At 37.6% G+C, this 24,717-nt stretch overlaps 1 protein-coding gene across 7 annotated transcripts in view; it reads left to right on the top strand.

The window, feature by feature from the left end:
* The window catches only part of elavl4 (ELAV like neuron-specific RNA binding protein 4), a gene marked incomplete at both ends in the record, with an annotated part of 77,187 nt that extends 74,699 nt beyond the window's left edge, over positions 1 to 2,488 (top strand). For all 7 annotated transcript variants that reach the window (XM_079244718.1, XM_079244719.1, XM_079244717.1 and 4 more), the window contains one exon: positions 2,161 to 2,488. In XM_079244718.1, coding sequence (XP_079100844.1) covers positions 2,161 to 2,488 — 328 coding nt within the window. The remainder of the gene's footprint in view (positions 1 to 2,160) is intronic.
* Positions 2,489 to 24,717: the final 22,229 nt, after the last annotated feature.

Below are 24,717 nucleotides of genomic sequence, written 5' to 3'. Positions count from 1 at the left end.
TTTGCCTCCATGTTTCATTTTGCTTTCCCGCTACCATAGGTGTTTTGTATCATGAGATCAGCAGCTACTGTAGTGATAGATGGCATCTGATGGTGAGCTCTTCCATGTTGCAAGCATAGGGAACACCATGAGCTGAGCAGCAAAGTTTTAGCGAGAGAAATGTTCTCCTAAAAACTTGGGATTTTATTATATAATCAAACAGTCTTGTAAAAAATATTACTAACATTTGGATAAATGTGCAATGTTGGATTCACATAATTAACCTTCAGTTTGCAATTTGCATTCACTTAAAGTCTCCACACGGTGTTCTAAAAGTGGAGAAAGTGGTGGAGCCAGTTCTCTTGATTGCATCAAATCTGATCAAGAGATTATTATTTGAAAGGAAAGAGGAGAAAGGCGTTAAAAGCTGGAAATGGTTGAGCTCCGGAACGGACAGAATAGATATCTGGTCAGCTACACTGTTGCTATGCAACCCCTGGTCTCGTCTGTAACATTGGTTAGTGTTTGGTCCCGCTCTGATGGGTGCACTCACATCCATGTTTTCAACCCTGCACACGTACACACACACACACACACACACACACACACACACACACACACAAATAAAAGCAAGCATGCAGGTACAAACATTTCCACATTCTCACAGTGTTACCTAACCTCCAATCCATCACCTCCCCTCCACACCCCAACGACACACACCTCCCCAACCACACACACACACACACACACACACACAAAAGACATCAAATTTAGTTTATTTTGCAGAAAACATTACAATTACCTCTACAAAATACTGATGTCGTATAATTTCTGGTTGTAAAATAGTTTGCAATGATATTAGTGGTGGGGTGTCAGTAAAGAGAAAAAATGCCGTATCTCAGTATCGTAGATTTATAATTAGACCGTATTTAATCTCTGCTGCATTATGCAAAGGTGTATACTAATATGTGTTTATCTTATAAATCAAACATATCATAAAACTCCACTGAGGGTTCAAATCTGAGCAATGAGCCAACCATCCTGGAAGATTGAATTAGAATTCAAAACAACCACAAGCGCCAGAGGCAGCCTCTGCATGACCAAAGTCATGCAGGAAGGTCGTAGTGATTGTCGACCATATATAGTCACTGGAGAGAGAAGGCTTGAGGCCCCTAGCAGCAAGCAGCGCTATCGATCAGTGCCACAAGCTCTGAAATAGAATAGATCAGAACACACTGCAGGAGGGAGAGGGGAGAGGAGGGGAGGAATACACTTTGTACCTTAATGCCACTGGGCTGTAAAGTGCTTCCATTTTCCATTTAGTTTGCTCCACATTCCCTCCCTCCTTTGCCTTAAGAAAGCAGCCTTCTCTGAGACAGCTGCAGCAAAGCGGAAATCTCAATTAAAGCACTTCCAATAATGCCTATAGTAGTTTCTTGGAAAGAGTTGGCATAAGAAATTAACCTTTTTTATTGGGTTTACCTTTTTTAATCTCATCTACCTTTTATTTAACAGTGGTGGGATTTTTCCCCCCCCCTTTTCCCTTTACTCTGAGCGGAAAGGCAATTTAGGGAAGTCAACTGAAGATTCAAATCTCTTGCATCACAAGAAAAAAGAGAGATTATGAGGCAAATAAGGACAGATTTAGCAGGCTTGTGCACGATCTTTGAGGAATTTTTAGCAACAGTTTGATTCAACAACTTCCTGCAATTTAGCTGCAAAAAGAGCCACTTGAGGACACAAAGGCAGAACCTTCGCTTGCATCTTCTTCAGCAGAAGCGTAGCTCATCACAGGCTGCAAAATTGTCAGTCCTGACAGAAGACCTTTCAGAGTTGAGGAGCTCTGGCAGGATTTAGTGGCAGCTTTGCAGACACACTACACATGTATGCATGGGCATTAACAACCTGCATACACAGTTAAAATTCATCTGATTTGATGCAGTTTGGCTTAGAGATCAGTATTTTAATGGTTTGATGAATCAGTTGGCATTACAGAGCAGGTTTCTATACAGGTGAGTCTCATAGCAGCTTATTTTGTTGGAAGCGTAAATGTGAGAAGGAGAACAACCAGGTTTTTCACCAGTTGTTGGTCATTTCATGTGCGTAGTTGTATATGTATGCACAACCCATACCTGAAGCTGTTTAGTTTACACCTGTTGTGTTTTCTCCCCCCTCTCTCAGGTTTTCGCCCATCACCATTGACAGCATGACCAGCCTGGTTGGCATGAACATCCCTGGGCACACTGGCACCGGTTGGTGCATCTTTGTGTACAACCTGTCCCCAGATTCAGATGAGAGTGTGCTCTGGCAGCTGTTCGGGCCGTTCGGTGCAGTCAACAATGTCAAGGTGATCCGTGACTTCAACACCAACAAGTGCAAAGGCTTTGGCTTCGTCACCATGACAAATTACGACGAGGCGGCCATGGCCATTGCCAGCCTCAATGGCTACAGGTTGGGCGACCGTGTCTTGCAAGTCTCATTCAAGACTAATAAGGCACACAAGTCCTGAACTCTGACAGGTAGAAGCAGTTGCCCCGCGACTTTGTCTGCTCAAAAAGTTGCCCCCACCCCCCCACCTCCACTCGTCCCTTAGCCCCTTCAGTCACTACCACCACCACCCTACTACAGCCATCCAACACAGCAAACTCAAACTACAACTGGAACACAAAGCAGCCAATCAACCATCGAACCAATTGAACTAGAAATGGCTTATATTATAACTTTGGACCTATAAGCCAATGTTGCCTAAGTATTACAAAAGTTAAATGATGAAAATGTTCACAAGTTTTTGGAAGTTCCTGTGATAATGCAGGCTTCTCTTTATTGTATATTCTGTTTGTTGTGGTTGTTAAAATGATTTTTCTCTTCTGTGTAAACAGTAGCAAATCCCTGTATATCTTTATTTCAGAGAAGAGAATGTCCTTTTTAGATTTAAACATTTTTTTCTGTATTGAATCAGGATTTGATAAATTTGTCATTTGTTTGTTTGTTTGTTTGTTTTTTTCACAATCCGGATCCACTGTCGTTAGTATTATTAACCTTCCTACCGGTAAAGGGGAAGAGGCTCTACTTTTTTTAAATTGGTAAACCATTCATTCATTTTTTTTGTGTGTGTTTTAAATAACTTCCCCTTGTCGATTATACATGGGATTACATAATTCCAGTAACTCAGATGTAGAAAAAAAAGAGACAAAAAAAAAGAATTTCTAACATTGTTTTTGTTTTGTATCGCAAACAAAGCATAATGTCTTTCCTCACTGGTATTCGGGGATATGGGACGAGGGAGGGGATGGGTTAGCTTTCCTGATGACACGTTCAGTAATTTAAGAAAAAAAAAACACTGTTGCCAAAGAGAAGATCTCTTTGCTTGGAAAAAAAAATGTGTTTAGAAAATAAAAATAAATAGAAAGATCTATTTTTATAAATGATAATTAAAATAATAATTATTGAAGAATTTTTACAAGAATCTGGATTTGAAAAAAAAAAGAGAAAAATATTTTGACTGGCTAACTGGGGGGGCCGGGGTGGGTGGGAGGGGGCACCACCTTGTCTTGTCGTTCTGCCGTGGTACTTTATAGGACCAGAGGTTGTTTGCTTTTTGGGGAATCCAAGTCGATTGTGATTTTGTAGATGGAAGGTTTTGTGAAAAGGGATGCAAACTGAGGCAGGTGATTTTGGTAATTTTTCACATATGTACTAGTGCGTAATTATTCAACAGCGATACCCAAAAGGGAAGGGAAAGGGGTCTGTCCAAGGCCTAACCAACCTTATAGTTCAGAGCCCAAAGCAAGAAGACCCTTTGTCCACTTGTTTTCTCCTTTTTGTCATCAGTCAATATGGGATATCAGTAAACAGATATATACACATCTATCCATTTAGAAAGCATACTATACATTATATCATTTTCTTTGCTCTGCGTTTGTGGATTTACATTTGAAAAGAACTTCCTTTTAGCGATCAACAGTAGGTGCTATACTACATTATTCACATATCTTAAATATCCAAGTTTGTTGTTCTATGTGTTAAAGAAAAAAATACTTTGATGTTGGCATTAAATTGAGCTGCTGTTCTTTGTTTTGATCTTTGTTTAATGTCGCCCCACAAATCTGGTCAGACTATTTCTTTGCTGAACAACCAGATGTAACGAACTTGGGGCTTGTAAGAATCACTGAACTAATTTTATCGGTTTATTTTATTTGCTTCTTTGTTTCTTTCATTTGGCTTGCTGACTTTTAGGTTACTTGCTGAGCGTGAAACGTTTGTCAGAAACTTTAAACGATGATTAGCTAGTTCCGTTAGTCTAGATATTTGTTTCCTTAAAAAGGATCAATGACAACTGTGTCTTTATTTGTTGTGTACAAATAGATGATATATATAAATATATATATAGTCTACATTTGTTTTATAATATCTACTGTATTATCTGAGTTGTCACTGTTTTTTTATTTGAGCTTGTCTTTTTCATATGACAATTTATTATGAAGTGGTGGTTCAGTTACTTAGAAAAACTTGTGAGGAAACTGTTCAATTGTTGTCATGTTGCTTGTGGAGAAAAAAAAAATTGGATTAACTTTCAGTTAACTACCGCGGCAAAAGAAACCGAACAAAAGCTTAGAATATAACTGTATTTATTTGTTTATTTACTTATCTATTTTTTAAACTATTTATTTTTCTATTTATTTATATTTATTCTGTATTTATTGATTGCTTAATTTATCTGTGTATTTATGTATTTATTTGTTTCATTGTCTGTGTATTTGCGTGATTCTGGTACAGGGAAGGGGGCGTTTCTGAGCAAAAGGGAACAAAGCGACTAGTGGAGAGGCTCTTCCGGTAGTCCACTGCACTGAGAGAACTTTTAGTACGTTTGTGCTTTGTACCAATATATCAAAATTACAATATAAAAAAATCTAAAAGTCAAGAAAACTGAAAAAAATGTCTGGAGGGTTGGGGGACGCTCTTCCCTTATTACTAGAAGCAGTTACTCGCTATGCATAACCTAGTTAATAGTTAAATTTGCTATTGCTTTTTTCTTGTCTTGTTAAAATGAAATCTTTAGATCTTTTTCAATAAAGTTTAGTCTTAATAGAATGTTATAAACAGTCGTTCTGGTTCAATATAACCTGTGATAAGTTTGTGTAGTTCTGAAAAAGCCACTCCGTCCACACCCTCCCTCCACTTACTACCGCTTTGTGATGAAACCTTATGCAAAAATGTGGGTCTGCAAGCATAGTTTTCAGTTTTTGGTAAACATTTTGATTCAACATTCAGCTCTTGGAGGCTTGGGCAGATCAATTTTAAAATTGTTGTGTGAGGGTCGTTCATTGCACTGGACTAAATCGATCAAAACTTATTTTTAGGAATGTTCATGTTTTCAAATAACATACCAACAAATCTTTAAAGAAAAAAATTATTAGTTGTTACCATTGCACACAAGCTGCTATTTACAGCAGCTGTATATTTAAGAAGTACTCTGGAGATATAAAAGGGGATTGCACCGATGCTATATTTTATATACTCTAACATGATATATATTATATATTTTGAAAGGTGAAAGGTAAGGAAATGGTTCCATAAATATGAGAAATTGGATTTTTTTTGTTAGTTGTTAAGACTTGAAAACATGAAGGAGGTGTGTGGAGAGCATCTGAAACGCTCAGACGCATGCTTACATAGTACATCCTTCTCTCTCACACCTCACTCATCTGACAAGCCAGGTCACCTGACATCATCACCATTTCCAATCATCATCTACTCCCATCCAATCCCAAAGTGTTCTATCGTCATAACAGCAACAAACCAACCAGACCCCTTCATGCTCCCCACTGCCGTCGGGAGCTTGAATTATGCAACGACCCCAGTAGAATGTTCTGATGTGTGAATTTCCTACACTGTATGACTTTTAAACTCTTTCGATGTGTGCCTGTGTCAAACCCTGTGTGCACATGTGTGTGCGTGTGCACGTTGTATGCATGTTCCTTTATGTGACCATGTGCGTGTTGGCCGTTATATGTTTCAGTGTGTGCGTGCAGTGTAAGCATACTTAAGTGCATTTGGGTTTGTTTTGGTGCACATACACAAAGGTATGCATGTGTCTCCCTGAGTGCATGTGAGTGTGTGACCGAGTTGGCAGGGGTGAATGTTTGAGTGTGTGTAAATGCGTGTGCATGTCAGGGTGTTTGAAACATGGGGCTGCGTCACCTCGCTCTATGCCCGACCCCTATGGCTCACACCATCCCCTGTAGCGCCTTATAGTGGCAGCCTGCCAGTAGGAACAACGCAGCCAGTAGTGGAGGAGGGAACGTGAACAGAGGAACTCGGCTCTTCTTGTCAGTTTTCATTTTCCTCCTGAGACGTGTTTGTTTACTATCTGAAAAATCTATAAACTAAATCTTTAAAGACAAAAAAGACGAAAAAATGCTCACGGGGCCCCATGACCGCGGCTCTCTCTACTCTCTCCTGCTTATGTTATTACTTAACAATTATCAATGATGATTATTATGATTATTATTGCTATTATTCTTAGTATTCTTATTCTTATTATTAATCAAATTACTGCGATGAATGACTTCATGTTATCCTTGCTAGTTTAGGTCATTTCTGAAACTGGAAACAAAATAAAAATCTTGCTGTAAATGTTTGTTTTTTGTTTTTCATAAAACTGTTGTGTTTGAATTATTTGTACTTTTGAATGTTGGGACAATAAAATGAGGTGTTAAGAGCTTGGATGATTCCCGTTATTAAGAATGAAGCTTTCTGATATCTCACTCAGTTTAACGGTAATTTGCATAATTACATTAAAATGTTTGTTTTTCCATTATCTCCTCCTTTATTGTACTGGTTAGACTGAAAGGGAAGAAAAAAACAATTGATGCATATCGTTATTATTATTATTATTATTGTTATTAATATTTAAATGATTTTTTAGATTTGTTATAGATTTGATCGGTTGATTACCTTATAAAAGACTAGTCACCAATTAATTCAATTTTCATAACAAACATTGGCACTAGCTGGCTTGGCAGTAATATTGGACTCACGGGAAGTAATTTAAGAGTATTTATTAATTGATCAGGACTCAATGACAATGATTTCCTGCCTTTTAATAATCCCTATCTTTGTCTCTCAAGATTATGCAGACATCTAACATGAATCTCACCCCAAAATTACACATTTAATCTGCCTTCATTGTGACCTTTTAGTTATTGAAGGGACGGTCACCACTACGAGGTAGTATAACTGCAGACATAAAACACATCACTGATCTTAGTGAGCCCTCTGAGGAGCAGCTGTAGGGCAAAAGGGAGGAATTCAGTGATTACACTGCCATCTGTAAATCCACCCTCATGCCACCGTGCTCCTACACCTGGATTAGGACTCAGTACAAAAAGACACAACAGAAAGCTTTCAGAGTTAATACAAAAATGTTCATCCCCTTACATGACACTCGTGCAAAACATCTCATAAAGAGTCTGAGACAATCTCACAACATGCGTTAAGATTTTACTTCTCTGTGTTGTTATTTCTGTATCCAGCAAGAAGGAACAGATCAGATTCATTTTGTGAACAGAAATCAGTAGCTTCAGTTTTTGGGTGGGACTGTCTTCCTGAATTAGCTTCTCTTTATCAGTGATAAGCACTTGTGTCCAAATATGATGAAATTTATGCTGAAATATAGCAAATTCTAAAGGACTCAGAGACTTTGAAGCGCCACAGTGAGGTGCAGCTATCAGATTATGATTTAAAACCATTAATCATAGCCGAAGATGCTTTCAAACACTAGGGCAATGAATATGGCAGGCAACAAAGTAACATATTAAATGAACTTTATGATTAAATACAGTCCAATCAGCCTTATCGACATGTTAATGCCAAAGTAGAAAGTAAAGTGTCCACATTCATCTGAGTACAGCTCAGTTATTAAAGAACTTGTGGTATGGATGCATCTCTTTTTATTAAACAGTGTGAAATCTGGGAAATGGACAAAGGGATGAGAGGAATTATCCCATTAATGTCAGGGTGTGATCCAAGGAGAGCTAGAGGGCAACAACAGCTTCCCTACTGCACAAATTTGACTGCGGAAGATTTGTCAAAGACAAGTAGCTCCTTATGAAATAATACACTTCCGACTGTGAGGCTCATGCTTGTCACTTGGCAGAGCTGCCGTCTACATCACAGCTCGGCAGGATGCTGACATTCACACCACGGAGTAAGTGTGATCAGCTCTCACCCAGGCAGATGAAAAGTGGTTTATATAGAAACTGAGAGGCAGTTTCATATGGTTGCACCTGGTGATAGAATATGGTGAGAACTGAGCCATATTAAACCCAACAACTCCCTGTAACGAGAGCACTTTCACTTTCTTTGCAATTTAGACGTCTTGTTTGCATCAGATATTTTCAGTCATGCTGTATTTTGCTTTATCCCATCTGAGTACAAGTGGAGCAAAACTGTTGCCTCCTTCACTGAGATTACACTGAAGTTCGAATCACCAATAGTTGTGCATTGAAAGTTCTCCCTTTACACTCAAATAAGTGATTTCAAAGGGAACCTAAAAGTATCTGCAGATTCATGCGTCCCCATTGACTTTGGCCTTGGCAACAGCTAGGGATCATTAAGTTCCTACAGAGAGGAAAGATGAGCAGCTGAACATATCACAGTCTATCGACCATGATGTCTTTTACAACTGCTGTAATTTGCTGAGTTTTTAAATATAAACCTATAAAGCTGGGCTTGTGTCATTGGGTTCAAAGACTGAGAATCACTGTTGTGGAGGAGCAAATGTGGCTTCTTTTGATAACTACTTCTTTTCATCATTAAGATGCTTTCTTATTCTTAATTTTGGATTATGAAAAGTGTAAATTCAGTCAGTTTACCATCATTTTAAGCTACCATAAGTGTACAATGCAGAACTTGTTCACCAGTCACTTTTTGCAAGGCTCAAGGCCTTTATCTGCCAGCATGTTACAAAAACAATCTACCGGTATGATGATTACTTTAAATTGTCAAATGCTCTATCTTTCATAACTAACAAATTTATTTGCTTTACTAATTTCAGAAAACCTGTAGATATGGGAATATATTCATAACAGTAAATATGCTAATATGTTAAATAAACAGTTTATAGGTTTTTTTTTTTTTTGTTTATTTTATACATGTACAGTTGATGTCCTAAAGTTATTTATATTAAAAAATAATCTTACTGTGGTCACACATACATTATATATAACTAATGGGTTGAAATGGCTTAATCTAAGATAAATAAAAAAATATGAGCATTAAAATTTTTAAATTATATTTTTTTTAAAAAACTTTCTTATTGTTTGGATTTATTTGGATGCTAAACCTACCGGTCAAATGTTAGCATTGTTGACATTACTAAAACACCAACAGCTGTCACACATTGATCTAGTTAACAGACCCAGGAATCCACATTGTTTAACACAAGTTTATTGGTTTATTAGCTTCTTTTTAATGTTATCTGGGCTGGGTAATGGCAAATCCAACACTTTAGGTAAACAACATACTCTTGTATGAAAATGTCTCATCGTGATTTTCAACTTTTCTTAACATATTCCGTTTTTTTCATGAACTGAATATGTTACAAAAAAAGTTTAAAATGTATGTCAATCTAAGGGTTTTAACATTTTTATATGAAGGTAGTGACAAGCTAACGTTTATGCATATGCAACACTAAGCTTGCTGCTAGCATAGATGCTAACATCATAGCTTTCATAATACAGTGATAATAGTGGTGGATTAAGCTGGATGTGGTGGATCCAGCATCCAATATTTGTCCAATAATTTTCCAATATTTGTCCAATAATTGTCCCAGTAATGAAATACAGTCTGTCAGTTGCTATAGGAGGAAGGGTCTATTTTACCTCCTTTTAAAGGTCACTTGTTGCTTCGGTTCCTCATAAATAGTACATATTCTGAAAATGGTGATTTTTACTCATAGCTCTCCATATGGCTGGAGCCTTGCTGGTAATATCTAAATATATCAGAACGTTGTGTGAAGTGGCATATTGATATATTGGCCAAATGTACTATTATTTTCATATCTTTTTTTTTAACTGCCTTAAACTGGTGTATTTTACCAGATCTTACAAATTACATAGTCTTCATGCATCATCCTTGAGTTTCTGCATTTGTAAGGCTTTTTGTTTTTTGTTTTAATTGACATTTTCATCAACAATAGCTGCCAGATTTATAAAACTTCACTAATAATAAACAATATGTATCATAGTATGTAAGAGCATAGTGTTTTAATAAACAACTAATTGGCCTCCTTTTCCATACATATATAATAAGTTCTGCCGCCTCAAAAGACAAAAAATCCCAACTCAGGAATTCCCACTCAGGAATTTAAATAATTTCTGCCTTGCTTGTGAAGCTGTGTTAAACTGCTACAAGATGCACCAGCAGATACGTATTTCTGTATCTAACAAGTTCTTTTCTTAACTAAAATGTGTGAGTGTACTGTTGGTGCTGGGACTTCCTTGGAGAGCAGCTGATGCTCACCAGGGTCTAAGCTCTGGATATCATTCTTCAAGTTTCAGTCCCTGAAGGCTCTACTTGCAATCTGCTCTCCTGTGAAGTCTCTTAATTTTATGGTAATATTCCCAGCACCATGGGATCACAGTGTTCTTGCTCAGGGGCAGCATTTCCATGTACACACAATCTGTCGAGATGTTGTGATGTACCTTGTGTGTAGCTTTGTCACAATACGATGATATATTAAGATGCTCAGCCATGACTGACCACGATGCGAATTATATAACAAACAATTATAGTTTATTGTTTTGACTCATAGCTTGATCTTCATGCCCAGCAGGTGCCTCAAAGTATCTTCACAAAATGTTTCTCCTATGTGTGGCCAAATTAAGTGCTTTAATCTTTGCCACAGTTTAGACTTGAGCACTGTGGAGCAACTTTGTGAAAGGGTTCCTTAAGGAGCTGCTTAAAGTTTACTTCAAATTCAACATTAATCAAAAAGTGTGCAATAATTTTCAAAGCTGTAAATGGAAGTACTCAAGATTTTTTGGGATTTATTATGAAGTGTGTGTGTGTGTGTGTGTGTGTGTGTGTGTGTGTGTGTGTGTGTGTGTGTGTGTGTGTGTGTGTGTGCGTGCGTGTGTTTGTGTGTGTGTGTGTGCGTGCGTGTGTTTGTGTGTGTGTGTGTGTGTGTGTGTGTGCTTTACCAAGAATTATGAGCAATATGTGTGTGAGTGAGGCAGTGTACATGTGCGTCAAAAGAGGGAACGAGGCGGTTATAGTTTATTGTAATACGCAGAAAGATTGTTAATGTATTTAAATTTTTTTGAAAGGCAGACATGTAGTTATTAGTTTGGGCATTTCCTTTTAACTTTTCAATATTTTCCGAGATAAAGTTTGCCCAGTGATGAATCAGTTCCTTGATTTCCTGTTCTGGGAGGATTACTTTCTTAGCAACAGTTAGTGAAATGAGTCAAGGAGTCCTAAATTTGGATGGGGCGATTAATTTAGAGATATCACCAAGGAAACCGAGTGATGTTGATGGAACTCTGCAGGATGGTTGAGTGTTTCTGTGATCTTGCAACAGCATGAAGCCAGTCTGACTGTCCTAAAATTCATTATGAAAAGATATTTTAGGTGGCCAGTTTAAATCTTTTTCTTTGGTTAAAGTGAGTGAGTGTGAGCATGAATAACTTTATATTTTATAAGCTGTAGGCTGGTGTTAGGAGTCATGGAAAATGTGTTTTTCCAGGTTTGTTTCCAGACATCAGGTTTGCAGGAGACAGTCGGCTCCTTTTTCCACTAGAAAGATGGGAGAGTTAATGTTATATCAAAGTTGGATGTTTTGGGACTTAAAAGCTGGATTTTTCCTTAGTGGAGTGAACTTATTTGATGTGAGTGATGACTTGTTAAATTTGATTAGTTTGCCGCTGGGCTGTCAGAGTTGTTGAAATAGTGATGAGTTCACAGATATTTGACTTATTGATTGATTATGTGAGAAAAGGAATATCTGAAATGGAGATGCTTTCTTGGATTATGTTTTCAGATCATGACAATCATAGTTACAGGCATTCTGTAAACAGTTTAAATTATAGATTGTATTTTTCTTTTTTGTTTTGTTTTTTATTGTTGTTGTTTGTTTGTTTGTGGATCCATTTGACTAGAACTTGAAGTTAATTTGCAAGTAAGAAATTATGGAAATTTGGTGACTTGAGTCCACCATATGATAGTATATTTCATAATGTTGAATGTGAATTTTCATTGTTTTTCCAAAAAAAAGTATTGTTAGTGATTTGTGTCACTGTGAGGGATATCAGAAGACATGTAATTAGACTGTGGTAAAGTCTTCTATTTGACTGCAACTATTCTTCCGATAAGTTTGAAAGTTTAGTCCAACACATCTCTTCTATTTCCTTGAGGAGGGGTGTATAGTTAACACTGAATAACTCTGACTGCCTGTGGTATATACTGATACCTTGGTATTTGATGTTGCCACTGTAAAGAGGGAGAGAGGAATTCTGAATACAGGAGTCTCAGGCATCTTTAAAAAGCGGTATGATTGATTTGTTCCAGTTTATAGTGACATGCAAGATCACTGGAGATGTGTTAATGATACAGAAAGTTTCTTTAAGTGATGTATTTGGCTTCTGCAAAAAAGTAAGAAATCATCTGCAAGTTAAGTGATTTTGTGGTGTGTGTGAAAATTGCAAAAAAAAAAAAAAAAAAAAAAAAAAAAAAAAAAAAAAGAGTAAGCATTCCTGTCTAGTCCCCCATGGTGCAGCAGAGGGATTGTTGATGAACTGATTTTGATTTGGTGATTTGTAAAGTGTTTTTATCCAGTGAATGAGGAATACTGCTAAAAACAAATTTAGGAATGGTTGTTGAATAAAAAAAAGCACATGTTTACTCTATCAAAAGCTTTTTCTGTATTTAGTGACAGCGTAATGGTTTTACCTGTTTTTCTGAAGCCTGTCTGTATGAATGAGAGACCAAGTGACTGCTTCTATTGCAATTTCTAATGTTTTGCTTTTTTTAAAAGTATGTATTGATTAGAGAGACGGGTTGGTAGCTACAAGGTTGGATGGGATCTTTATATAATTTGAAAAGTAGCATCATGACAGAGGTATTCATGTGTGCAGATACGGTTGATATAGATGTAAATTTCCGTAGTTACTCTGATGAATTATGGTGGTAATATATTCCAAAAACTGTCTATAAAATTCAGCTGGTAGTCATTCTGGGCCAGGAGTTTTATCATTTGGTCTTCTGTGAAGTGCTGTGGCCATTTCACTGAGAATATGAGGTGCATCGAGGAAAATGAGCTTGTTCTGTAGTTAGTTTCGGTACTTCCACATTATTTAAGAAATCGTCAGGTTCTTGAGGTGTAGGTTGGTGAGAGGAGAAATACGAATCAATGTCAAAATCACTAAGTATATTATTTATATCTTTTGTGTTTTTAGTCATATCAGAGTCCAGGATTGGTAGGATGATTGATTTCTAATGTCTGTATTGACATAAATTTGCCAGGTACTTGTTGTTTGCTTCATTACTGTACTGAAAATTATCATATTTTAGTTGAAAAATCAAGAATTGTGCTCTGTAATATAAGATATCTTCAAGTTGTGCTTTGATTTATTTTCATTTAGTCTATTTCTGGCTACTTGGACTGCTGGATATTTTGTTTGCAAGATTTTTTAATGTTCTGTTATTTTGTATTTTCCATTTGTTGACATGCTTTTTCCTACATGAGGAGTATTATATGAACTGTCCTCTAAGCTTCCTACTGACAAGATCATGGTCACTGATTACATTTTGATAGATTTAATTATCTGCAGTCTTGCGTATGATAAACAGATATGATATTTGAAGAAAAAAATGTATAAAAATAAAGGTCTGCATACGAATGCACACAAATATTTGAATATTTTAGGCTATCTTTACATTGTTTCCTCATTAGCATGCACTAACCAGCAATGTCAAATTTAATAAGCTGTTTAGTACATCATGCAGCTGAACAGGACAGGACTTCATCCGTAGATGACTGGACCAGCAGATGGTGTGTAAATAATGTACGTGCTCTCATGGGAACATCTGAGTCTGTCTCAATTTGGTTTGATGTATCAACCCCGCTCTCTTACACAAAGTGACCCTTACAATGGAGAAGACGGAACCAAACTGCTGTTTTTAAGCAAAGGCTGGGGTGAAACATAAATCATAAACAGGAAACACAGAAGCTGAGTTGTGCTGTATTATAAGCCTCTGCAAATTTGGAAACATTCAGAATGTTGCACCTATTTTACATGATTAGTTTTTTTTTTACCCTCCACACACACATAGGGTGGAAACTTTAACACTGAATGTTAAATTTGTGTGTGTTTAGACTTCAGAGCAGTTTTAAATTAAATCCTATTTTATTTATATCTAAGATTTCCATAATTTTTTTTTATTTTAATGACAACATCTGGTAGAAAATTCTCTTTTCATTTTCTCTCTTCCAAAGGGAGCTGAGGGAAAGATTTACAGTTCAGAGCAGCACTCCTGCCGCCTGGAGCTGGCAGGGATTCAATGTCTTTCTCAAGGGCACTTCATCTGGGAAGGTTCTTGTCATCATGAGGGCATTCTCCAGTCACAGCGTGAATTCTCAATAAAGCAAACCACCAGGACAGATAGTGGAAGCAATAATGACATCCTCGACATGTTCTTTCCCTTTATACCCAGTAACTAGACACTACCAGCTCACTGCAGACCATAGCTGCAGTAGATGGGCTCTCATGTTTGACTGTGAGGTTTGGCCTCAGAAAAAGCTTGAGTGGATGTGAAAACTGTGAAGCTGGAAATCCCAGAACTCTTTCTCTACTCTGAGCAGTAACGATGATAACCAGCTTTTACAGAGAAGATGTCAAAGATTGCTGCAGTAAAAACTACACCAGATTCCAGATCAGTAATTACAGATATAGGAACTGGCATTGTTCAAACACAGTGTCTGTTATTGATTGTTTTACAATACACAATTTCCTTTTGCTTTGTCAGTGAAGTAATAGCAAAATAAAATACAGCTTTAGCCCTGTAATATACTGCTGACCGGTGAAGGGTGCACCCTGCCCCTCGTATTAAATTTTTTTTTTTTTTTTTTTTTTTGTCTTGTCCAGCATTTAGGCAAGCAGAATGATGGTCTGGATGCTGTGTTCTGTTGAGCAAGTTTTCTCTGCCAAGGGAAGCTTCATAGATATAATGATCCCCTTGACTTTCTGAATTTTTATTTTATTCCTATATTTATTTTGTATTATTGTTTGAATTGTAGAGTTTGTACTGCTGGACCAGAGAGGACAGATGAAAGACAGAAAGAGAAAGGAGAAAAAACACCTCATAAGAAAAGTGAAAGAGATAAAGGGAGAGAAAAGGGAGAGAAAAAAAACAACTAAAAAATAACCCAAAAACAAGAAGAAAGAAAACAACCTACAGATGTATACATACACACACATACATACACACACATACACATACATATATACACACATGTATACACATATATATGTATATATATATATATATATATATATATATGTATCTATACATATACACCCATATATATACATATGTACACATATACATTTACACACACATACATACACACACATACACACGCATACATACACATACATATATACACACATGTATACACATATATATGTATATATATATATATATATATATATATATATATGTATATATATATATATACACCCATATATATACATATGTACACATATACATATACACGTACATACATATACACACACACATACATACGTACAAACATACGCACTTGCCAGTATTAACACATATACATACACATACAAGCCAACTTTAGATCATAGTAACTAAACTATGAATCTAAAAAGTTAAATATAAATGAGAAACAAACAGAAATGAGAAAACTAGTTGCTGTTAGTGAATAAAACTGCGTGACGACTCGGTGACTGTGTCACATGCAGAACATGCAGAGTGGAACGTGTTCCGGAAAAGGTGATTATGCCAGTGTGACCCCTCCCACACAAAGGCAAGAGGCACGCCAGGAGTACCCCCGAGACCAGGGCCATCGGCAGCCATCCCCAGGCGCAGACCCCAACCGCCCCACCCCGGAGCCAGCCATGCACCAACCCAGGAGGAGGCAGAGGGGGGTCCCAGCCAGAGTCCCCCGCAGTCAGGGGGAACAGGCCCCAGCAGGTCCGGACCAGCGAGGACCGGCCCTGCCGGGCACCGGCCACCCAGGGCAGACAGAGCGCGGGCCCCACGGCCCCAAGAGCCGAGAAGCAACCCCCCACCCCCGCAGGCAGAGGGCCCAGCCCACACCGACGGAGGGCCGGGATCCCCAGACCGCCACCGAGCAGCAGCCAGGCCGCACCCCAGTGCACCAGCAGCGCTCCCCGAGCACCAAGACCCTCCACGCACCCACGCACACACGCACACACACACACACACACACACACACACACATACATACGCACACACATGTGCACACACACACACATGCACCCACCCACCTACCCCCACCCACACCCACACCCACACGCATCCACACTTCCTCCTTAAGCACATCCTATCCACCCATTCTCTTACACACGCTCAAACTCACACTCTCCTACCCCCGTTCTTTATACTCACACACCCCCTCATACACACATCCCTGCTCCCTCTATAATCACCCATTCTTCCATACACGCATACCCCACTCTACACACACACACATACCTCCCTACACCCCTCTATCCACATTCACACTCCTCATTGTACACCCACCCCATCACTTCCCCGTACCACCAACATAACCCCACATACACACCCCCACCCATCTGCATACACACCCCCCCTTCGTCCAATCCCAGCGGCCACCCACTTTCCTAAATTCTTTCACCCTGATCCCCCCCCTTCCCAGCTTATGAATGATTGTGAAGTGTGTGTTGTCTGCCCCTCGTATTAATGAATGAATGAATGAATGAATGAATGAATACAACTTTATGTGTTATAATTTTCTGAGCAATGTTACAGACTGCTTAACAAGGCAACTGATAAAATTAAAGTCAAATAAAACACTTTATTATCATAAAGGTTATGACTGTGTTAATGTTGCTTATATATGTGATGACGACACACTGATACCAGCAAACAGGATTTATTCATACTTAATGGAAATCTCACTGACAAGAATATGTGAGAAAATTGTATAAAGAGGGAAACTGTGCGAAGAAAAACAACTGGGCGCTATACAGAAGATATTCTTAATAATAATTAACTGACCCAAACTGGTGTCTCTATGCACTGAATTTCAAAAGAGAGTCTATTATTTGAAATTTATTTGAGCAGTTCTGCTGCTGTTTTATTAATGTGAGAAAGACCCTTTCAGCTTCATAGTAACAAATGGCAATGCTATACACTTACTACAAACTGATTCAACAAGGAACTCTTCATTATCTCTGTAATAACTGTATGTGTCTTTCTGCCAGATAACTAACTGTGATTTCTAACATTTATATGATTATGAGGTGTGTCAAAAAGTACTTTTTCTCTTGAGTTACATCCTGCCAACACCTTATTGAACACGATTGTCACTTCATGCTTGGTTTAATCAATTCCAAAATTAGTCATTAGTAATCAAAAGTGTCATGTTTTAGGAGTTTTGGTGTGGGGCATTTGTAGTTTTTTCTTCCTTAGTTCTTGTTTCTTGTTTTGTAGTTTTTCCTTCCATGTGTATCCCGTTCTGGTGGTTGCGACCTGTTCGTAAATTCAAGTTCAAGTTTATTTATATAGCACATTTCTACAGCAGCAGCTGCCCAAAGTGCTGAACAATAAAACAACAAACAACAACACCCCACAATATAAAATTAAACACTGCACATTAAACAACAAAAATCTGAAATATAAGTTAAAAAAAATTAAAACACACAAGAAAAAGCTCAGGTAAAGAAGTGGGTTTTAAGGACAGACTCAAGTTCAACAAGTTTCATGTGCTCCACCTGTGTCTTTTTTAGTTTTCTCTGTATATATACTACTTGGTTTTAGTTTTAATTCATTTGCCAGATAGTTTTTTCTGTCCTGTCAAAGTTAGTTGAATTGTGTTCTGTCATCTTTTCCTGGTCTGTCTTTATGTTTTGGATTAAACATGATTCCTGCACTCTGTCTGCCTCCTGCCTCATTTTGATCAGCACCTGGGTCCTCGCCTTGTCCACATCTATGACAATTAGGGTTACAAAGATGAAAATAAAATCAGGGTTAAAGCCAAAACACATTATTTTCAAAATGTGAATTTTACCTTCAAAGGACACCATTTTACTGGTTACCTTGGTTACAGGTAATTTGAACAAATTGGGACCAAAACTTTTGACTTCCTGGCTAAAGTTTGACACTAACATCACTGGTTAGGGTTTTAGAGTCAAAATAATATATTTACTGGGAAGAAAACCAGTTTGACCATCAGCTTCACATGGTTTTAGAATTATAACTTGTATATTCTTCAAACAAAGTAGGTTATTTCGGGCTATTGTGTTTTAAAACTATAGTTCCTGCAATGGTCGGTGGAGGTTGCTTCTATAAGTGAGTAAATATCCATAGAATATCCAGCTTTACAGAAATAAGAATTGTATAAGAAGCAAGAAACAAAACATAAAAAAGTGTAAAATCATTCCCTGCATTTGGACAAATCCAACTCAGCCTGTTACAGCATTTTGCTGCCACATGGGAGCAGCATGAGAAGTATGTAACAAATGTAACTGTGGACCACTCTTAGTGTTGGGGTATTGGTGCATTAGCTTTGTTCTGCTGTGGAAAACATAGAAAAGTGGACAAAGTCCTGCTTTGTGGCTGAGTGAAACCAAATATCATAAGACTATATTGTGCAGCTGTTATATGTGCTTTTCAACCTTGGTTCTTAGTTGTTTTTTTGGTGCTTTGTAATCTTTGTACAGAAATCAAGTTGGCCTCTATAAGCTTGAGGTCAGTCAGCTTTCAACCAATGCAGAGAATCAAATCTATTGATCAAGAGAGTGTTTCTCAGTCCTGGTCATCATGATCCACAGCCCTGCATGTTTTAGATTTTTAAGAACCTTAACACATTTCTTAAATTAGAGGTTCCAACTCTGTCAGGGGTCCACAGATAAGTTTAGGGGGTAGCAGATCATGTTTAAAAATAAACATAAAAAGAATAATTAAAAAAAAAAAATTTACATTTATTTTTATTAGGTTTATTAGATTTTTAGTAGGGCTGTTGTTAAAGCTAAGAAATGAATCTGTGGAATCAATTCACTCATTTTTTTTAGGGCATAAACAACAACGTCATTATCATGCCATATTGACAATCTGAATTTGGCATCATCTCAGTCAGAGCAGCTGAATTTGGACATGTAGGTGCCTGAAAACCAAACTGACCAAAAACCACATTATCATCATTATTTATGAAGATTCTGGCAGTTTCAAAGTCTTCATTACCCTTTTGATATTTTACACAATGAACCACTAAGTCATCACATCTGACATTCTGGTCCACAGTCCTTACCAGTTGGTGGTGGAAATGTACCAAATCATTGCATAGCCACCGAGACCAAGGCAAGGCAAGTTTAGTTATAAAGTTCATTTCATGTACCAAACAACTCAAAATGCTTTACATTAAACATTAAAAGCATCTCAGCAGGCTGCAGAGTATGCTTAAAACTGTGCATAAAGAACTTAAAGAGAATCAAAATTGCATTAAGATATCATTTAAAAGGTGTGCAAAAATCCCAATAAAATCATGTAAATGAACTGAAATAAATCCAAACATCAATTAATTTTATCTTTCCAGGAAAAACATATATAGCTGAAAAAAAATGGCTCACTATCAGGGTTGCAAAGAGGTTGCCACGGAGTTCAGTTAATCTGAATCAGGTGTGGGAAAACATTGAGAATATGTATGCAGAGAAACACTTCTTTAAGCTTTGCATTGCCATTATTGTAGATAAAGATCCTAAATTTGTAGGTCAAGTTTTTTGGGGGGGGGTTTTGTCATTGATGGTAACTTTGCTATATCTTGCAGTAGAAGTCGCTGTTCTGTCTCCTCGCATGAAAATATTTGTTTTCACCAAAAGCTACCTGGTTACTTAGTAACTTGCTGCCTCACCAGCCCTGGCTGGATGTTTCGCTTTGGCACTGCTAACATCGTGCATTTTATGGCAAGCGGAGTGGTGTTATTTGTTGCTGTGACGCTGATGGCTGTGATGATGGTGGCAGTGACAGTGAGAGCAGTATTGGCTCGCAGAAACAGCAGGCACCAGATCCCCTCCTGTTTGTTCAGAGAGACACACAGCAATGCTTTATTGTGTTCAACCCAAGGCTGCAAACACCCAATAAAACCAAAACACTGGCACTGGATAGAGCACATGTTTTTATGCCATCTTCCAAATTCACACTCATCTGCTTGAATGTTTGTCCATGCATTTGTCTTTCTGTCAAGCTGTGTGTCTATCTGCTTCTCTTTTTTAGTGCAGTTATTCTATGCTTATGTATCTGGAAGCTTTTGTAACTATCCATTGTGCATTTTGGGTTCTGCTGTTTATAATAAGATAAGTTTATCTTTAAGACCTTACGTTGTCTTTTTACTTTATTAGAGAGGCTAACATGAATATTAAGACTGCATAGTGGTCAGCACGTGTATTTAGGGAAACCTCTGGTCTAAAGCTGATTGTATATCTACATCTGCAACAGCTTCTATCAATCATGGTTTTCTTAAACATGAAACAACATGTTTGTTTACTTCATAGGTTTACGGATTATGAAGCCTCTTTGCATTCGGTAAACTAGAATAAACTGATATGGAATGATGTAGTGATTACACCATCCAAGCCAAAAGTAACTTTTGCATGCAATTTGTCTCATTCTGTTTTTCACAGGCATGACTTAATGACATAAATTTTATAAAATAACTTATCTGAAATTATACGGATTTTTTTTCTGTTTAGAACTGCTCAGAACTTTCAGGTTCAGAACGGTTCCCTGGTGTTGGTATTAAGTGGAACTTCCACAGACCCTGGACCCTGGACCCTCACAAAAGCTTCAAACTCCTGCAGCTTTTGAAGTTATTTTTATTTGATTATTTTTTCCTCAACCTTCTTCATTTTAACACAGTATTGCCTTTTGATCCTTAAATTTTTAACTTCAATAGTATTACAATCATATTAAAATGTATCCTTCATAATTTATCTTACCAGACATTTTAAGAAACATTTAGAGAAATTGGATACATATTAAATAATGTTTAGGAAATTTGGAGGGTTTAGACAAAAAAAACATACTTTCCACTATGACCAAAATTTTATTTTTCCATAGGAATGTTGTATGTTTATAAATCTCACATATTTATATATTTTATACAGAGGTGGGTCTGGAAAATTATGGACTGGAGGGCAGACAGGGGCTCAGATCAAAGAAAGGGTGACAAATAGAAATGAACATTTTTTTTACTCATTATTAAAACTAACAAATGTTTACTTAGTATTATCCTACATTAAATAGCTTTAATTACAGCTCAACATTTTTATTTTTATCAATAACAATAACAAAAACGTGTTTAAAGCCAAATTCTAATCTCTATCATTGTTTCTTTATCAATATTGGCCACATAACTTTGCACATTAAGTGGTTTTATGACTTTTACATCTGCTTCATTAAGTATTAATAGATCAGATTTTAAGGGTGGCACCTATTCCAGAGTCATTTGTTGGTCCCACTTTTTATTTCTTTTACAGTTTATGAAGTATTACATTTGTTTAGCGTGCAAACTAAGTTCAATGTTTACAATACTGCACTGTATGCTTTATTATAACGCATTTATCTCACTTTAACATCTGTTTACTTGAGCCAAAGTTAAAACTATGGAGCTATTTCATCAGTCATGGGCGATCTCAAGAATAATTACTGGCTCTCTAATTAGTGGCTCTCAAACTGGGGGGCGGCCCCCAAGGGGGGGCACAAGGTTATCACAAAGGGGGCACAGCAAGGCTAAATAAAACTTGGGAGTTTTGGCACTGGACAAATTTGTAAAAGTACAAATGATAAATAGGGATAAATCATCAAGGGAGACTTCAAGTACTACTACCAAAAAAAAAAGAGAATATGATGCAGCATATTTGCCCCTGCTTGACCAGGTAAAAGTCAACTAATAGTAATAATCAATGATGGGTAATGCAGAGATACAGTTTTTAGCATGTATCAAAATATAATATTCTAACATTATGAAGTATGAAACCAAACAGGTGACAACACCACTTGGGGACTTTTCATCCTGAATACAAAGAAAATCCTGTTACTTTTGAAATAAACCAGAAAATAAACTATCATATCAGGCAGAGCTGTTTTGCTAAAGAAGTATCCGTCTCATTGAAAATTCGACTCACCTGAAGAAGTTTGAAAAAATTCCTTGTTTAAAACATTTCATGCTGAAGCAGAAGGATGGATCATAATACTGACACTGACATGGTTTTAACTACAATACAGTCACGAAACTAATGACGCATTTCTTAGTATGTTTCTTTGGTTCCTGTGACGGGACGGGGGGGGGGGGCTTGACATTTTTGTTGTTGATGAAAGGGAGGCCTGCCAAACAGGTCTGGGAACCACTGACTTAATCTAAGGTATGACAGGCTTTTACACAACACTTTTTCATTAATTTGTGCACAGAAGAATGAAAAGACTTTGAGCTGGAATTCACGATGTGATGAGTCACAATTAGGAAACGTCATCATGAGACAGCAGTAATTTTAACATAAAAAAAACAAAACGTATTAAGACAATATGTATAGGCATCTGTACAATCCATAAAACTACAAATGTTAGAAATGGAAGATACTGATAATGGGTTGCAAATACTTTGACAACACTGAAGTTGAATCTTTCAAAATTTTCCTTTGATTATTAGATTGACCAAAAAAGAAAAAAAAAAAAAAACTTTTGCATGACAGTTTATCAACTTTCATATCTGCATATGGGATTATAAATGTCTAGTTTTAACACAAATCCTTAGAGCACATAAAGAAAGCGTAGTCATCTATGAGTCACAGAGGTTGGAACCAGCTCAGGAACAACCTTTTAAGGAAGGTTTGTTAATACTGAAAACACTGCTCTCAGTTCATATTTCTGAACCTTCCAATATGCTCCTGCCATTCAGTCTGGCACAATATCTGTATCATCAGAGTAAAAGAGCCATAAACAATGGTTCTGTTTCATTCTGTCCAAATACCACTTGCCAAACCACCACTTCCGAAGATTAGAGACTTTATAAAGAAGCTAGTCCTTCACTTCACAGCTTGCACCCTGATGATGTATTTGTTGTATATACCTGTTTGTGATCAGCTACCTCAACACCTCTCACTCTGGTACACCATCATGGGACTGTGACATGAACATGAAATTAACGGAACGGCAGTGGAAAATGGCCTCATTTCCCTGCCATATGTGTCCACTACAGTTCTGTGTGTGTACATGTGTCTGCTTGTGGGAGTCCACATATGTGTGAGTGGGTGATTTCAGCACACAAGCCCAGCACCCAACCATCTGTCACAAAGGGGCCACCATGTTCTGAAGCCAATCATCTCCTTCCAACAGCTTCTAGGATTCTCGCTTTGCTTTCCAACCGTGGTCCAAATACATATTCACACACAAACAATGGCAAAGTCTGCCACATGCTTCTATCAGCGTGCACATAAACACACACGCACATAGGACCATAAACCTAAAAATTACATGAATGGTTTCCTTTAAAAAAAATCTAAAGACACTTTTCCTCATTGGTTTCATCTTTGATTCAAGTAGCTGAATCAAAGCCAATTTACTGGCATATGTAGAAGACAATGTGTACATATATATATTTATATATATATATATATATATATATATATATATATATATATATATATATATATATATATATATATATATATATATGCACATACATACGTACATATACATATATATGTAGGGCAGTTGCCAGAGAAGGCCGGTAGATGGCTCGCTGATTCTGTCTAGTCATTTGTCCTGACTGTTTAGTATGCTTCTGTAGCAGCGCCATCTTGAGTTAATGTGTATTGTGTCCCGTCATAAGGTGAGCAGCAGACATAATGCTCTGTTAAAATGTGGATGTTTTGTGATGGGTAGCCTATCCTCCTGGCAGCCTGCTCGGCTCCGGTGTTTAAACACGCATGTGCGATGTTCAGCAAGATGTTCAGGGTTAAAAAAAAAATGTTAATTTTATTTGTGTTCGCATAAATGTGTTGGCTGTGGCTCTCGCTAGCTTCATGTTGGTTATAACATTAGCTCTTGTAGGTTGCTGGGCTGTCGGCTCACTGTGAGTCTTTGTTATGATTACATTTTCATCTTGAGTTAATGTGTATTGTGTCCCGTCATAAGGGTGAGGCTGCCGATACGACGCGACGAATAAACGGCCCGGTCTGAGCCACAAATAGACAGCCGCCTGTGTCTGACTCGTCTCTCCGCCTTATACCGCAACACCACAAACACAACGCAGAATAACCGCGCGTGGAGAGGCGCAATCCCCACGCAGGCAGGGTTACATCTTTGGTGCCGTGACCCGGATTTGTGGCGCTTCAAGACCGAAGAGAAGGAGCGGTGCCGGCCTCGGCTCTCAACCTCACCGCCGTATTGAACTGTTAATATCTGGCTGGAAAATATCTCATCGCCTGGAGGTTTATCCGGTGGAAA

This window comes from Telmatherina bonti (genome assembly GCF_933228915.1).
Source record: "Telmatherina bonti genome assembly, chromosome: 8".
Classification (NCBI taxonomy): Eukaryota; Metazoa; Chordata; class Actinopteri; order Atheriniformes; family Telmatherinidae; genus Telmatherina; species Telmatherina bonti.
The sequence above is the reverse complement of the archived record's forward strand: the minus strand, read 5'-3'. Positions and strand labels throughout refer to the sequence as shown.